Source organism: Alosa alosa, chromosome 12, assembly GCF_017589495.1.
Source record: "Alosa alosa isolate M-15738 ecotype Scorff River chromosome 12, AALO_Geno_1.1, whole genome shotgun sequence".
In the NCBI taxonomy this organism is placed as follows: domain Eukaryota; kingdom Metazoa; phylum Chordata; class Actinopteri; order Clupeiformes; family Clupeidae; genus Alosa; species Alosa alosa.
This window is the reverse complement of record NC_063200.1, coordinates 23,988,745-24,006,688: the sequence shown is the minus strand read 5'-3', so window position 1 is coordinate 24,006,688 and position 17,944 is coordinate 23,988,745. Positions and strand designations below refer to the sequence as shown.

At 38.7% G+C, this 17,944-nt stretch overlaps 1 protein-coding gene and 3 long non-coding RNA genes across 5 annotated transcripts; 2 read left to right on the top strand and 2 right to left on the bottom strand.

The window, feature by feature from the left end:
• The first annotated feature begins 1,269 nt into the window (after positions 1-1,269).
• On the top strand, positions 1,270-3,746 carry LOC125304570 (lysozyme C II-like). The gene is made up of 5 exons (XM_048258962.1): positions 1,270-1,529; positions 1,836-1,985; positions 2,322-2,486; positions 2,667-2,742; positions 3,194-3,746. Exons 2-5 carry the CDS (start codon positions 1,871-1,873, stop codon positions 3,255-3,257), a joined length of 420 nt encoding a protein of 139 aa, XP_048114919.1. The 5' UTR covers positions 1,270-1,529; positions 1,836-1,870; the 3' UTR covers positions 3,258-3,746.
• Positions 3,747-8,798: 5,052 nt separating this feature from the next.
• LOC125305099 lies at positions 8,799-10,119 on the bottom strand. The gene is made up of 4 exons (XR_007195338.1): positions 10,055-10,119; positions 9,862-9,912; positions 9,071-9,150; positions 8,799-8,850 (listed from the first exon to the last, which is right to left on the bottom strand). It is a non-coding gene; the product is annotated as an uncharacterized LOC125305099 (long non-coding RNA).
• A 279-nt stretch (positions 10,120-10,398) lies between these two features.
• On the bottom strand, positions 10,399-12,365 carry LOC125305061. The gene is made up of 3 exons (XR_007195328.1): positions 12,256-12,365; positions 11,551-11,574; positions 10,399-10,486 (listed from the first exon to the last, which is right to left on the bottom strand). It is a non-coding gene; the product is annotated as an uncharacterized LOC125305061 (long non-coding RNA).
• A 1,956-nt stretch (positions 12,366-14,321) lies between these two features.
• On the top strand, positions 14,322-16,591 carry LOC125305192. Of its 2 annotated transcripts, XR_007195355.1 has the most exons (4): positions 14,322-14,537; positions 15,428-15,532; positions 15,664-15,869; positions 15,994-16,083. It is a non-coding gene; the product is annotated as an uncharacterized LOC125305192 (long non-coding RNA). The 2 variants fall into 2 exon arrangements; XR_007195356.1 differs by lacking the exons at positions 15,428-15,532; positions 15,664-15,869; positions 15,994-16,083 and adding exons at positions 15,563-15,643; positions 16,506-16,591.
• The last annotated feature ends 1,353 nt before the right edge of the window (positions 16,592-17,944 follow it).

Sequence of the window (17,944 nt, the reverse complement as noted above, 5' to 3'; positions counted from 1 at the left end):
ATATAGTATAAGACGCTCGTGAAAGAAAGATATGCAGCTTTCAAGTGATAAAAAGGGCAAATTCCCAAGTTCACATTAAAACTGTTGGACATGAAAGGCCACATGGACTACAATCAAACTACAACGTGACGACAAAAGTGATGACGAGCACCTAACTGGGCAACTCTGTTAGCAAAATCTAGCCCCAGTTTCCAACCTCTGATCAGACCTCTGAGTCGACTCACACATTAAGTGACGTGAATGACGCGGAATGATGATGTTTTCACTCAGAGAAAGGTTTTTCCGAAGCCCATGAACGCTAGGTTTGGCTATCACAGAGCGCCTCCCACTTGGGACATTACCTAAATGCTGCTCAGCCAATCAGCACTAAGGGGGCGTTTTACAACGGTGGAAACCAGGAGGGCGCCCTAACTGCTTCTTGTTATCTGCTTTCACCGCTGGTACTCCACCCTCACCCTGTGTTGGCAGTTAGGGCCCTATCATGACATTCTAAAGTGCATCGTCACTCATTAAAAGTCTATTCAAATTTAGTAGGATGTCCAGTTCACATTGGGAGGGGTTTCGTTATCAAAAGTGGAGCGCATGGCGCAACAAGGTGTTTTTTAATCAGTCATACGGGTGTGTTTGGGGCGTAACATCATTTAAACCAATGAGAATGACATCTGTCATTCCCTTTAACGCGCAAAGCGCGATATGTCAAATAAATGCATCGGTATTTTGCCATTCAACGGCGCATTTGAAGGAGGCTGCTTGCGAGATTGCTTGCATGGTTTAAGAATGACTGCTTGGAATAGTCATTCTTAAACCATGCTTCACTAAAACCTAGCATAGCCTTCACGCATTTGCACTCGTCTATTATTTGAACTCATTGGCAAAGTGAAACTAACTTCACCAAGGTCTTCACCAAGGTGTCAGTCAACGAAGTTATATGCAGTTACTTTCACTATTGACTGAGAATGGGTTACCATCGAAAACATAGGCTGGAAAAAGAAACACTTAAGCTAATATTGCTCAAATGACTGGAAAAAACAACATTTATCCTGCAGAGGAGTTGCTTATATTTCGTGACAGTGTGTCTTCAGCTGTGCTCCATACGTGTCTCTCGCCTCTCCCCTAATCACTTTTAATTACTCATCATGAGATGTACAGTATTTCGTAATATCTTTATTCTAATTATGTTTCCCATGCATCGTGCAATTTGTAATGCTTTACATGGATGAATAACGAACTTTACGCCATGCGCTGGTACCCAAAATACAGCCCCTGGTCTCTCAATCCACAGCATGTGCATTTTGCCATGTCAGGTTATTGTCAAAACTCATACAACAGATGTTCCACTAACATGTTTCTATCAACTATTACAAGAGGAGGGAGTGAAAGTACCTAGCCTAATATACGTTTACTTTTACAGGCCGGATGCTAGGCACTGTCTGTTCGTCAGACTACCATGATATGAAACCACTTAAAATCAGTACAAACCCAGCTTCAGCAGAAAACCAGATTTTGTCCGACGTGGCTCACAAAATAAGGTGGATATACTGTGTAAAGGCATAACAAGGGCGCAGATAATTTGACAGACAATAATCCGGGGGATCTTTCTGAGAGGGCCCCCTGTCAGTGCTGGGCCCTTAGAATCGTCCTAACCCCCACAACTCATTATCATTGGTGTGCAACATCATCAACTAACAACTATCTTTCAGTTTCAAAATGAAACTGGATCATTTGACAGAAACAAAATACTGTATGACACACCAGGTCAACTAAAAGTTCAGCCATGAAGAACTCAAAATGAAAGTTACCCTTGAGTATAAATATCCTCTTCTGCTCTCTCTCAGATATAGACCAAACCAACTCCTCCTCTGACATCAAAATGCGAGCTGTTGTGCTTCTCCTGCTGGTGACTGTAGCCAGTGCCAAGGTGTTTGAAAGATGTGAGCTGGCTAGGAAACTGAAGTCTGCCGGAATGGGTGGCAGCCTCTCTGACTGTGAGTAGCTATACTTTAATTATGGGGCTTATCGATTTGGGGGTTATGTAAACATGCTACTTTTTTCAACTTACATCCCTGCTAGTCCAGTCTGTGTTTTTGTAGATATGTTTTTATAGACTGATCAAAGAGGAGCTTTTGCATTTGCTTTCCCATAGCATTTGTGTGTGTGCCCTGACACCTCTGGTAGAATGTACAGTATGTCAGCATCTTGTTGACTAGCAGGAAATGATAGAAACAAAACCTGTGTATGTGGCTTGCCCATGCCCCTGTCTCAGGACAAATCCCATGTTCTGAGCTACTACAACATGTTCCAATCTCTTATGTTGTATCCAGGGGTCTGCTTAGCCAAATGGGAGTCTGACTACAACACGCAGGCAATCAACCGTCACAATACAGACGGCTCCACTGACTATGGCATCTTCCAGATCAACAACAACTATTGGTGCAAAGACCCCAACTTTAAATCAAAGGCAAATGGCTGTGGAATCTCCTGCTCAGGAAAGTTGCACTACTGAATATTAAGCATTACATACAACTTTAAACACAAATTAATACCTTACAGAATGAAATATTATTATTGTCATATTTTTTGTTTCTATATTTCGTTTTTTCAGTAAGTTACTGTATGTTGTATGTAATGGTGCTCTATGATTTAAATTTTGTCTTCTTCTTGTTTAGCCCTACTGTCTGATAATATCCAGCCATCTATCAGTTGTGCCAAGCGCATTGCTAGCGAGCAAGGAATGTCGGCCTGGTAAGAATGAATTAAAGCACTCTTTATATGCAGTTAAAAACTAAGTACAGTATAAAAACTGTTAATAGACAGACTGAGCACTGGATAAATAAACGAACATGCCCTGTGTGTGCATTTTAGCAATAGGATGTGTACAAACAATGTACGTTTTTCCACAAACAATATTGGTGTAGAAAAGTATGCACTAGCCTATAATAAATGGGTAAGTTAATGAGTTGATAATATAGATGGCTTCATTTCTGTTCTGTGGCAAATATTTTTACATCTTAATTGGGGCAAATTGTTCTAACAATACATACAAATAAATATGTGTTCAAATATGTAAAACTGTGTAGCGGGGAATCCCTGTTCACAATTTATTGTGTAAACTTAGATGAACAGACACTGCAGAAAAGTCGCTTAAAGTCCCCTCATTACTTTTTTCTGTTTATTTGTATTTTCTCTCTTTCAGGGTGGCCTGGGTTAAACACTGCCAGGGAGACACACGCAGCTACATTGCTGGCTGTGGGGTTTAATGAGTGCCAGTTAACATTACTTATATGAGCTCAGGTCCATTAAACTCAATAAAGTATACTATGTGGAATCACCTCACTTTTGCTTAGCACTGTTTTTTTCTGCTTATCTTTAAGAAAAATGTTTATACATCATTCCATTATAAGCATCATAGCTGCTTTAGGTGAAATTTCCCCTAAAATGGACAGGAAAGTTTGTATGTCTTGAGTGTTTTCGTAAGAGACATAACATAAGCAATCCGTACATGAAGATTTCCAAATGTCATAATGATTGATTGATTGATTAATTGATGGACTAAATGACCAACAAACAACTAATTGCAGTATTTCAATCCAGTCATACCTTCATATTTTCTATTTTTCTTTCTATCTCTATGCTGCTAGATGCCTATGCCATTTATTCATTCTAACCAGGCATGCATTCCACTTTAAGCTGCAGTGTGGTGCTCTGTAACAATGTGTTTGTGTTATAAAAAAGGCATCATTGAAGTATATTGTTGCATTGTCATTTTTTATTGGGGGTTCAAATCTCAAATGAGTTGTTATGGGCTAGGTTGATGCGGGCCCTTAACCAGCACAAAAATGATCATTATGGGTGCTATGTGGTCATAATAATAAGAACAAATAGATGTGAGACAACAGAAATAATGTCCATCATTCATTTGCTGACAGCTCAAGGATGCAGTCATGTGAATTTAGAGAACAATTAGAACATTCTGAATCCTTTTTGGTCTTTTAGGTTAAAAGAAAACACAGATGAAACATACAACACTGAACGAAAGCTTTTCAGTTTAAATTTTCATCTTCCGTTCATTCTGTCTACAGTACATTTAACTTAGTGCAGTCTCAATAGGCCAACTTGAATATTCTTCAACTGATGTGACTTTCAAAATGTTGACAATCCTTCACTCAATAGTAATATTTGATATATGTTTACTTTTACATGGCTAGGATGCATCAGGCATATGCAGATATAACCATTTAAAATCAATACAACCTAACTTCAGCCGGTAATAGAAAACAGATGCAAGTGTTGTGCTGTTGGCTCACGAATGAGGTGGATAGGCTATACTGCCATATACTATACTGCGTAAAGGCCATGACATACTTCATTGGTATTTTTATTTTCTCTCAGAGCTGTCTTGCAGCAGGTGGTGGGGTAATGATTCATCTATCTGATTTATTTTATTTTTGCATATTTGTCACACTTAAATGTTTCAGATCATCCAAATAATTTTAATATAAGACAAAGGCAATGCAAGGAAACTGAAAAAAATGCAGCTTTTAAATAATCATTTCATTTATTGAAGGTAATGAGTTACTGTATTCAAAAGCTATATCCCCCATGTGAAAAAGTAATTGCCCCCCTAAACCTATAATAACTTCTTGAGCCACCCTTGGCGGCAACAACAGCAATCAAACGTTTCAAACAAGTTGTTGACATCGCTGCAGAGAAATTTCGGCCCTCTCTTCTTTGCAGAATTGTTTTAATTCTGTCACATTGGAGGGTTTTTGAGCATGAACTGCCTGTTTAAGGTCATGTCACCAAGGCATCTCAATCGGATTTAAGTCAGGACTTTGATTTGCATGTCAGGTTACCGTTACACACTTGGAAAAACTATGTTCCACAAGTTATTTGCACCCATTCCAAATTGATTGTGACTGTCTTTTTTCATGATTTATGTCAGCCATTTTCCAACCATGAACAATTCATAGGGCGGTGATAGTGTAGTAGAGCGGACGGTGGTAGCATAGTGGTTAAAGGAGAAATCCGGCCGATTTTTACATGGATCTTGATTGTGAGTAGGCTAGGAAAAATAACAACCAAAATCGGTGCTACTGTACCAGACTGGAGTAGCTGCAGCTAATGGCCAGTACTCCCATTGACCTACAAAAACATGCCTTTTTTCCTCTTAAAAGATGAAGAAAGAAATCTAGAAATCTAGACGCACCCTATAGGATTATCTATAGAATTACATTTGCTGCCAGGGCTAGTCTAGCAACTCTCCGTTGGCTTGTGAGCTCGAAAAATTAAACTTCTATCAGGCCAATCAAATTGTGTATAGAGTCGTTAGGCGGCTTAACATAATGATTGATGGCAGAGTTGCAAACGGTTTGGCTTGAATTCCCTGCTACTTGAAAACAAATAAGATGGATGTTGCTGTTGGCTTAACAGTGTGACATGAGTTAAGCTTTTATTAAGTTGGCAAAAGTTTGAACTAGCCAACTATCTCCGCTGGTGGGAAACGCATGGGACTCAGCGCTGTCCTCCAGTTCCAGTTCATTCCAGTTGCTGCTACTGGAAGAAACTGGAATCCATGCATTTCCACGGAATTATTTTTGGAATCTGATCCCTTATCATACCTGTTCATTCTTACTCGTCGCTCGACTTAAGTAAGTCAAACTACCAGTGCTTTTTCTAAGTTCTCAATGTCTCGTTTTAAATGTCAGGGCCCTCCGAAGTCTACCAATGAAGTGTGGAGATACATTGAGCCTCGTAAATGGTGTAAAACAGTGATTTATTTGCATGGCTAGCCCGATGCGAAGCACCACCATTGAAAAAGCTGTTGGTAGCATCGGGCTAACTAGCCAGATTTTTGGAGTGCAGGGGACAAGCTGAGATGGGCTATGAGACCCGTTCACACTCGGTATCATGTTTCAACACACTTTAGGTCAATATCACACCGGAATTCTCCTTTAAATACCTGGCTTCCACTGTTGTGCCCTTGAGCAGGGCACTTAACCCCGAGTTGCTCCAGAGACAATGGCCCTTGTAATATAATTGACATATCGCTTTGGATAAAATCATCTGCTAAGTGAATAAATGTCATGATCTTAAAAGATTTGCACTTTGTCCCCTTTTTAGGACTTGGAAAGTAAAACAAAGCTGATTGTTGATTAAACTGACAGCTGACTGTGGTGTACAATTTATGTAATTAATTACCTTATCTTTTAGTTTCAAAATGTCTATTGATGTATGGCACACTGCTTAGCAAGAAAGAAACTAACAAAGTACATAACAAGAGATAAAATAGATTGACCAAAGAAGTGACCATAAACAGTTCAAACCAAAAGTGTCATGTGTTTCCGTTATAGCCAATAAAGCAACAGGCATACATGTCAACCACTTTATCAAGAAAAGCTGTTGAAATATATTTTACATTTTATGCAAACTTTGAGAAAGCTGAAATGTGTCTCACCCAGCAAGCCACACAATTGCTGTGTTGAAATTGACACAAAATGTATTGTCCCTGAGCACACTCAGTAGATGTGTCATTTTTAACACACCACTTTTACCCTTCTACATAATACCACATACTGTATTTGCAGGGAGGGAACACGGTGAGTGTTTTAAAGGAGAATAACAGTTTAGCTAACTTTACTGCAATGTTTTGCAAATCTTCACAATACTGTTTCATTCCCTAGCAATACTTTTTTTTGTGCCCTGGCAATACTTGACTTTGCAAGGGAATGCAAAACTTTTGCCAGCAAGGGAACACAAGGGAACACAAAACAATGTCAAATAGGACACCATACACCATATACACCAACTGGCCTGTAGGTGGCCAGAGACAGTTTTCTGTGAATATCTTGAGAACCGTAGGGCCTAGGAGGTCCACCTTTTTTTGTATGTTGGTCTTAAGGGGCATGTCAACCTATCCCATTATCACTTATTTCATGTATAGCGCCACCTAGTTAAAAATTAAAAAAGCAAAACATTAGGTGTTTTTCATCACAATATCTCTGGCTGACATGGTCAAAACTGCACGAAATTGAAAGTGTAGGATCATTATGACACCCTCCGAATGCATGCCAAGTTTCGTGGATTTTCGTTCATGGTGGGCCTTACAATAAAATAATTTATGTGTACATTTAGTGACCGTACACCAACAAGGATTCCCGGGACACTGAAAGACCGGGGTACACGAAACTTGGTGGGCATGTAACCCCACATGGATAGCATGGAACCATCGCTTTTCGTTTTGATCTGTAGCCCCCGCTGGACTGGACCCCCGAAGGAGGGTAGGGCGAACACAGTTTTCTGTGAATATCTTGAGAACCGTGGGGCCTAGGATGACCAATTTTTTGGTATATGTTTGCCTCCAGGGGTCATGTAAACCCATTCCATATGCACACATGTGCATAAACAGATACACACGCACACACATACATTCACAGTAATCCTACGTATGATGCATACTCACACAGTAGACATATATATGCATGCATGCACATGCACACACACAGGCACATAAACAGGCAAACACACAAGCACATGCACGCACACACACCCACCCACACACACATAAACATAAACATGTACACGCACACATGCACACAATTCAAGAATTTCTCAGAATTATGAACAGGCAAGATGGGGGTGGGGTTGTATAAAATGTATATTACATGTGAAATCTATGAACTAATCATGTTTTGGTACTTGTTGTCTAGCAGATACCAGTGAGAATTGAGTGTGCATAATGCAATTCAGTGAGACAGTTAGAATCATATATGCCTTTCAGCGTGACTTATTTTTGTGGAAAACATGTGCTGGACTGGGCGGCGGTCATATTTTGTACCGCTCCGCGGTACATCTAGTTTTGATATATTGTTTGCCATGTTTTGAACGAAGGGTTTGTGAAGTATTCCACCAAGATGAATGTGTAGGGAGATAGGCGCAGAACCTACACTGTAAAAAAAAATCCGTTAATTTTACGGTGAAAAACTGGCAGCTGTGGTTGCCAGAATTTCCACCGTAATAAATCGTACAAAAATTCTGTTATTTTTCGCGGAAAAACCCAGCAGCTAGATTACCAGAACTTTACCGTAATAAATACAATAGCAAGAATTCCGTCATTTTAACGGTGAAAGACTGGCAGCTGGGTTGCCGCCAATTTGACCGTAATAAATCACGGAAAAACAATTCCGTCATTTTAACTGTGAAAGACTGACAGCTGGGTTTGCGCTTAATTTCACCGTAATAAATCACGGAAAACAATTCTGTCATTTTAACAGTGAAAGACCGGCATCTGGGTTGCCAAAATTTTACCGTAATAAATACAGTTTAACCATCTCTACATTTACGCTAAAATTTATGTTGATTTTCACGATTACCTTTTGTTTCAAAACACATTTTACTGTATACATTAACTAACTCCCTAACAAATACGTCTGAACAGTCTCTACAACCATTTTACCTATCCTATGTTTTACCACACAAATCAACCATACAATTAACAGTTTGGTAAAAAGACAACTTTATTCCTAGAACTTACAATCATCTATGCCCTCATCAGTTAATAAGTTGTTGGTTGGCCATTCTGCCCATCTTGTACCAAAATGTCTTGTCAAAAAACAATGAGCTTGAATAGAATTACCAGGAATACCTCCCCTTCTTACATAGCAATTAGGCATAAGTCCACAGATTTAAACAGTCTTATGGCATGGAAAAGTCCAGGTCTGCAAAACTTTGAGATGTTTCAAAGGTGTTGCCTTTCTGTGGCATGTGAAGTCAAAAAGGGACAGCACTGGACATCAAGAATCTACCCTGGCTTGTAGGTGTGCCGAGGAGAAAGGTCAGCTGCTTCAGCCCTTTCTGGCCCATTGCATGGATCAGGAACATTGGCATAGGAAGAGAAAACAAAGGCACTTTTAAGTCCTTATCTACAATGAGTACTGGTAGAATAAAAGCAATTCATAAATGTACTGTCACATGCAATTGCCACCAGCTCAGTAGGTACATAGTTTATAGTTAAAAGTTGAGAATATAACAGATAGTAACAAAAAGGACCCCATAACAAGCTGATTAGGCTCACCATGGACTGCTACTGCCGAGCGAACCAACAAGCCTGTGTATCTTTCCCTTCTTCAGAGGTGAGCGGGACTTTGGCTTGGTCTGGCAGGAGTGAATTGATGAAACATTATGACTGACACAAAGGAACATAGTGGGAAAATAGGCAAAAGGTAGTAGACAGCCAGGGCTGTACTGGAGACTAAACTCAAGTAAACAGTTTACCCCTCTCAAATTTGAGTTTATCCACCCCTCGATGGAATTTATGCATGAAAATCAACTTAAATTGTAACAATTGCGAACTTCGATTGTAGGCTCTGTGTGTGCATGGGCACAAGTCAAAAAATCCAGTCAACGAGACGATTACGTCCAAACCCACATCTTCCAGTAGTAGTGTTCTACTCACCTACAGCTGTATTGCTTTCTATGGGTGAACTGTGGGCAAGTGGGACACACTTTCGCCAAAATGTCAATCTATAAACACTTAGAAATTCAAGGTTTCTAAGTGATTATAGATTGGTTTATAGAAGGTTCAACATTGCATAAAACTTAAGTTCAAAGTATTATCGGGTCTCTACATATGAACTTCGAGCATAAAAAACATTGTTTGAGCACAGTTTATAAACCGCGTTTGTTTCTGAAGACTGCACATTTGCTTATCCTAACAATCCAAGATGGTGGCGAGAGGGAGTGGCTAAGGCAAGCAAATGTGTCTTCAGAAAAAAACGTTTTAATGAACTCCGTGTCTACATATGAACTCGAGCATAGAAATCATAGTTTGAGCACTAACCACTAACAAAATTAGCAATATCTTACCTTTAATATTAGATGACTGCCAACTTGAAAAGCTGAGGAAAAGGGGCTGACCTGCAAGGGCGAGACAATGTTAACTTTCACCAATATATCACATTGTTATAACTTACATCTTTGACATGTTGCCACATGTGGCTGCTAAATTGTATACAATGTGAATGAATGAAAAACCAAAACAGAAAGTTTTCCAGCATACCTTAGACATAGCAGCTTTATTTGGGCCTGGGTCTTCCTTGAACACAGTGATAATTTCTGGCAGAGGGGGACTCAATCTAAGTTCGACCCAGTCGTTAGTGCTGCTGTTTGGCAGGTCAAAAGAAAATTTAAGGTGAATTGCACACACACAAAAAAAAAAAAATACATTAGCAAACTTATTACATATTATATTACATTACATTTGCTTATACAACCAAGCATTTCAATTAAAAATGTTAATTTGCTACCTGACAGTTCTTAAGTATGTCTAGCTTAGCTTTGAAAAGACTTGACATAGCAGTATTGTCTCAACTAAGAAATGTAAAATGCATTCTATTGACTTACCAGCATAGTGGGCCTACAGGTCTCTTGTGTGTCCTAGCCCTCCTTCAAATGTAAGCAGGGTGTTGTGTCCTGTTCTAGATGGTCTGATCTGGAAGAGGGATTACCAGGGATTGATGAGACATTAGGGCTGATGCAGTAGGAGCAAGATGTAATGTTGGTGGATAAGCATTATAAATGAAAGAGACCAACCCTTTCACTCCATCACACTGGCACTCACATAGGGAAACGGTGCATTTCAAAGCTTCTACAGTCAAATCTTGTGTAAACAACGATTTGCCAGTGTGAAAGCGATAAAAATGAGCTTTTAAGGGCGAATACCTAGAAAAACACTGCGTTTACAACCAATTCCAACACATTTGAAGACAACACGGGTTCATTGCTGTGCAGTTTGCAATGCAAAACATACCCCTTTAATGAATTCAGAGCCAAACCACAAATGCAACATGAATGCATAGTCAAGCCAGCAAAGGCCATCAACACTAGCCTATCTGAACTAGCTAGTCTCCTAGCCTTAACTGCACTTTAATGGGAGCAGCCACATGGCACAGAAACACAAAACCTTTATCAACAAGTATGCCAAGAACATGGCAGATTAAGATGAAAGGCTGAATACAGATAAATTACAACAGTAACATTGGGCAAGGGCAAAGTAAGCCCTACAATTAAGCAATTTATCAATTGCAAACCAAACACAAATTCAATAGGCTACTACTAGATCCTCAAAACATCTCTCTCTCTCTCTCTCAAAGACAACATCTGAAGGAATAAAACTAAAGTTACCAATCTACCCTATCCCCACAGCCACAATGGAACTAGGCTAGGTTGCCTAAATAGCTGGTAACCCAAGTTTACTTAAACCAGCATAACAGTACAAACAAAAATCTGAAATATAAAAAGAAAAGAAAACTAATGTTGGGGAGAGTAAATATTAAGTCCTCAGCAATGCAATGATATTTCTACCTTTCCCTTAGACTCAACAGACGAAGCACTTCGCAATGCACGCCTTAGCAGACATACAGCTCCACAAAATGTGACTGGAAAGCATGGCTAAAACAAGCGCGAAAAAAAACTCCCAAACGTTCAGAAACTCTATTCACCACTTCACTTCTAAATAAATAGCCTACTCCTAGTAAAGAAAATGTGAAAACTTACCTGTAGACGTCTCTCCCAACATACCTGCAACATAAAGATTAGGCAAACGTTAACTTGCATCAAAGCAATACGATTTCCAATGCACAATTTTCCTGTTAACATTAGCCAAAATGATGCTTTAACTCTAGCAATTATCAATTACTAACTGTAAAGGTCCAAACAATAAATGTATTGAATAAAACATGTTTAACACCTAATGTACTTTACCTAAAGTTTTGCCTGGAAACATAAAGCAAGGCTAAATGACTGGAATTTCAAGCTTCTGTACACAATGAAGGGATTAACGTTAACGTTAATAAAATGGCGTTCTCAATCAGAACTCAGCTAGATATCACACTGATAAGCAATTGACATTCCAGCTCAGAATGTAGACTTAATGACAGTAGAGAAAAACGGTGTAGACTAACTATGATATCTCCGTTTTATTACAAGTTAGAATCGAAGCACAATATACATAATATAAGGTAATGTTGACGTTAATCAAAGCATGGTCAGAAATCTGAATGCTAGCTGGCAATTTTGTCATAGGCTAACGTTATCCTACAACAGAGATTCAGATAAGATAAGATAGTATTTTATTCATCCCGAAGGAAATTCTAGATGTAAGTCATTGCAAACACAAGAAGCTTAGAATTGCATTACTAATTAATACTTTTAATCAGATTGAACTCTTCAATTTATTAAATTGTCGTTTTCATTACTTACCATCTCACAAATCACTGTCTCCTTAGCGAACAAAATGGCGGTTGATATTTGGCCATGTGGTTTAACTAACAAAATGCAGCGCCATCTATAGGCTAGCTTGGGGAAATACCTTGGGGGAAATTCAGTGATTTAATGCACATGGACTATAATCATAGACAGCTAATGCATATTAATTCGTTAATTTAATTTACATAAATGATTTATATGTATAAATTAAAGAAGGGTGCTTAAACAATTTATCTATTGTCTATGCACCCTTCTTTGATTCATCCATTAGACTACCTGCAGTGAATTTTAACAGCGGTAACCAGTATTTTTACAGAAAATAAAAGCAAAATATTAATGTGTTCTGTGACAGCCAAACCGCTAACCTTTTGACTGCAGTGTCTAGCGAACTGCTTGTCAGCTAGCTAAAAAAGTTTGAGTGTTTAAACTAACATAATATATAGTGGTCTATTTAGTGGTGTATGTGCCCTGACTAAGTTAGGTGTGGTATATAAACCACAATTTGTGTTGATAGAAGTGCCAATTCGTGTAGAAACATTTTAATCACATACAAATGTTTGTGTTACAGCTCAGGTAGTCACCGCCATCTTGGTCAGACTTTTTGTAACTCCGCCTCTAAACACAAAACACGGGACCTGATTGGTTCACGAATGGTCCTCATTTCGCCTGCCTCGGTGATTAGCTGTCATTTCGCCAATACCAGGTACTAACCAGAACGAATTTCGTCTCATTCAACCAAAGATTGTTAAACTTTGATTCAACCTCAATGAGCCGGCTTAAATTCCGCCATGTGGAAACCGACAGTTAGATGAGGGTAAAAGCGGAAAAAAATTGTGTCCTCCCTTTATATATTATGGCATGTTTCTTTTTTTTTTCTTAACGGTTAATCAACGTCTTTTCTATACAAAAAAAAGGTGAAATATATGGTTCCAGCTGGTAAACATATTTACAATACTTAACTGTTGTAAAAAAATGTTTTCTACCGTTTCTAAGTTTACTGTTTTGTACTGTTGCCATTTCACAAATTTTCACCGTAAAATCTACGGATATTTTTTACAGTGTAGAATTTATGATTCAATTTAATCATAGTATTTATTTGTCTCGCGAACCGTTCACCAAATGGCTAACATTGTTTACAAGCTGAGAAAAAACTCTTTCATGTGATGTGATACTTGTGATGTCTGTATGGCAAGTACTGTAGTTAAACTGAAGAATGGGTGAATCTGGACGCACTTTCTTTCTTGCCGTGTGCAGTCACTTTCTCCACTGCATAAAAGACTACATTAATTTGCGCTGTGAATGCTAAGATTATTTTGTCATAGGCTAATAAAATACGCTATTAGTCGGACGCAAACCAGAATATTGAAAGATGGGGGCACCAAGGCCACAGTGGCCTATAAGCCTCTGATTTTCAAAGGGGCATCACGGCCAACGCAAGGGGCAAAGATGGCCATGGCCGTCGTGGCTGCGGTGAAATTCCTACCCTGGAATAACACATGCTCATTACTGCTTTAGGCATTGTTTTGGGGGTTTTGAAGAAGTCTAGGGTTTACATCTCTTCTCTGTGTTTGATGTTGTACATAAATATAAACACTCTCTTGCTTATAACAAATTACTCACAGCATGTCACATTGTAGGTTTCAGTTTTGTCCCCTATTGAAAATGAATTGCAAGATACTGATACTGTCAGTAACTTTGAAAGTAACAGACAGAATAACACTCAGTAATTTACTGGTGTTATTCTGTCTGTTACTTTCAAAATTAAATTGAAATATTCATAAAAAGGAACATATATAAATTGAGCAGATTAAAACAGATTGACAGTCTTTACAGGGGACCATAAACAGTCACAGCAATGATTATAATATAGACAGAGGAATTTGTTGTTTTTTATTAATAGAGAACATGTCATGTGGACGGGGTGGGTATGGGAAACCACTGTGCCCTCTGCAGATGTCTTGGGCCTAACTCAATGAAACACATGAAGGAAGGTGCCTGCTTAATGACCCCAGTGAAATGCTCACAAAGGCACTGTCGTTGATGCTTTTTGCCCACAAAGATTGCTTTGTTGGTGATTTTGTTTTTGATTTTAAACAGGCATGGTTGTTGATTAGCCGCTGTGGGAAATCCCCTACCTAGCACATGGAATATAACACCTCTCCTGTGTATATCTGAAATAGAGGATATGACAGATTATTCACAGCAGGGAACTATGCTCACCATCACATGATACCAATATACAAATATGTATGATATCCTTATTACATATCAACAGGGTAAGTAGCCTAAAGATGATTATCTTATGTGAAGTTCACATCTCTATTCTTTGTTTAATGTTGCACATGTTCTGATATAAACAATTATATTTTGACCAAGTCCTTGATACATACATGCATAGTTACAGTACATACATTTCATACAGTCTTGTTGTAGTCTCTCTTTTTGCTCCTTTTTAGGACTAAGGCAGTGTTTTCAATGCTGGTGATTATCAATGGCGGTCAGTTGAATTAATCTTTCAGTTTCAAAATGAAACTGGAACATTAACAAACTCTTTGCCATTTGCCAGTTTTAGAAATGCACCTTTCAGTTTCAAAATGAAACTAGAACATTGATTTAACATACACAGGTAGCCTACCTGTTCCCCTCTTTGTTCTGAAGTAAATAAACTAGCTTATTCTTGCAGATAAATGTATATTTCAGTTTCAAAATTAAACTGGAACATGTGACAGAAACAAATGGATAAAGGTCAATCAAAGGTCCATGAAGACTGCAAAATTAAAGTTGCCCCCTCTTGCCCCCTGAAGAGTAGTAGCCTATAAATAGTTTCTTCTGCTCGCTCACTGATAGGCCAACTCCTCTGACTGCAACATGCAAGCTGTTGTATGTCTTCTCTGTTGCCAGCTGTAGCTTGCATTAAAGACTTTAGCAATAAGAAGCCAGAGCCAGGGTTATGAGGAATGCTGGCATTGATGGCTGTGGGGGTGTGACCCTTGTGTGCTCTCACAAAGAGCCCAACCTCTTACATATTAAATCTATGTGTTTTAGTAGTCTTTAGGTTTTTCTTCATATTGATGGTGTTTGACATGCTATATGTTTTGCATGAAATGTATTGAATACAAATTTGTGATGTTTTTATCCAATCACTGGCATGTTCACATCTGGTTAGGAAAAGCAAGGAATTAGACAATTTGGCTGATCTAGAAGTGCTTTATTGGCCTCATTTCCCTCCGTCTGTCCGTTCATCCATCAAGACAAAATGCCTTGCTCTAAGGTATTTGAGCAGTATTTCCCATTTTTTCAGGAATGTGCTTAATCGAACATGAGTCCAGCAACAAAACAAACGTGAAACACAAGAACAAAGATGACAACTCCACTGGCTATGGTATTCAACAGTCTTCTCAGAGAAGTGTTTGATGAGTCCAACTAAGACTGGGGCGATCAACAGCAAAAACTCAGATCAGTCCACTCACAGTCTGGGATATTCAGTCCACTCACTATGGCCTCTTTCAGATAAAACAAAAACTGGTGGTGCAACGTTGGAGAATTTAGAAGGAGGGGAAATGGCTGTGGCATCTCCTGCTTACAGTAGTTGAGTTGGGCTACTGAAGGTTGAGCATTAAACAGTTCTACCAACATTATCATTTAATGTCCAACACTGGGATATTCAGGAAAATAATGTCCATAAGGACACCCTTAGTAAATAGATGATATTTAAATACTTTTTTTGTGTAGGTGAGACATGTGGATGTGCATTTTAAACAGTCTTCTGAAAAATATTTTAAATAATTTGTCTCTGGATTCATCATTACAGTAATACAGGAGGGTATGTTGTCAATATTTTTGTTATGGGTAGTTAAAGAAAGAGGCACAGGTATCCAATTGGGGGAAACATATTGGGTCTGATCTGTTATATTACTCTGTGTTAGTTCATGCTTTAAAATATGTTCTTAGTTACCAGTGAGGTTTGTCCGTCTGTCTGTCCATCTGTTTGTGTGCAAAATTACATAGAATCTACTGGCCCGATATCCATTTAGCATAATAGAAAGGTGTAGCACTGCAAAGACAGACTCATAACACTTTGGAGCAAATCTGACTTAAATCATACCCACAACATTTTAAAACACATATTTATATTTATTTTTAATATAAACTAAATTACATACTGGTATGAAAATCATTAAGAGATGTTGATCATGAATCGACCCACTGCTCTTTTGAACCAGATTATTTTTTTTTTTTTACAGAAAGGCCTGGCTTAGGCATTCTGACATGAGGCGCTGTGTTAACCAGTGCAACATTGTGTTGCTTGATGCTACAATGACGTCATGTCTAACTCAATAAAACATGTGACATATTAAACACTGTAAAGTGTCTTTTCCTGTGCTATGTCAACTTGAGAGTTCTGACAAACACCACATATTATGTAACAACCATAGTGTAAGAAACAAACTAGTTTAGAACAGTGTTTCTCAAACTTTTCCAGACCAAGGACCACTTAACCATTAAAAAAAACCTCACGGACCACCTAGCTATAAAAAAGAAGAGTAGACGTACTTCAACAGTATATTATAATAGGCCTACTCACCTTGCTTATTGTGTCAGAGGATTCATATGATTTAAACTGGCGTAGCTTACATAGGCATGTTGCAGAACTGTTTGAATTTACATTCAAGTTGGTTCAATATTGCAAACAACTCATCTATATTATATTTTACCACGTCTGCTAGCGGACCACTTGGGATAGCTTGCCCGGACCACACTTTGAGAAACACTGGTTTAGAAGAATTTCCAGGGGGTCCATCTCTTCTCTGTGTTTGATGTTGCACAAATTCCAACATAAACATGTCCATGCTTATAATGAATTACTCATAACATAGCAGGTCTAGTTCAGTTTTAACACTTTGTCCCCTGTTGAAATAACATACCTTGGTGTTGGTGAGATATGGTTATTATGGTTATGGTCTTTTGCCTATGCAACTCCTAAAATGAGATATAAGATAGCTAATTGTCAGATTAAAATCAACCTTGTTGTTTGTTCCGGCTTTGCCTTGTCGTGAGGCGTCACACCTTTTCCTCCCTCTACTCTGCCTTTATGGTGTCTCTGTCCACTATTGTTGCTGTTTGTCATGTCTGTTGTTTTTCGACCTGCAGGAGGAGCTGGAGGGTTCAGTGGTCTGTTGTTAATGAGGGGCGTGCCTCCGTGTTATTGGACTCCGGAATAAAGCCTGTGTCCTGTGGCCTCATTCGGTCTCTCTGTCCTGCTCTGGCTTGACGTTGCTATAAGAGCTGGCTGCGGCTATTCCAGTTGCCTTTTTATTATGTACTACACATACACATGACACGCATGACACTTTATTTGATATTTTGTTGCTTCCCACTTACTAACTTATGTAAATATTTGTAAATAAATGTAAGCTTATTATTTAAACATTACCCGACGGTGTCAGTCTCCCTATGTCCTTACCCTATGAGCCAAGGTGTTTGTGACTTTCAAAATGAACAAATGCAACAAAAGATACCCCCTTGGTAAATCTCAGCAAAAAAGAGAATAGGTGACTGTTGAAACCATATTATGTGACAAGGAAAAGGATCTCTCATCTGCACTGGAGATGTGCACACATTTAGATTGATAGGCCTACAGTTAAGTGATAAGGAAAAGGAAACTTGGGTAACTTCACAAAAA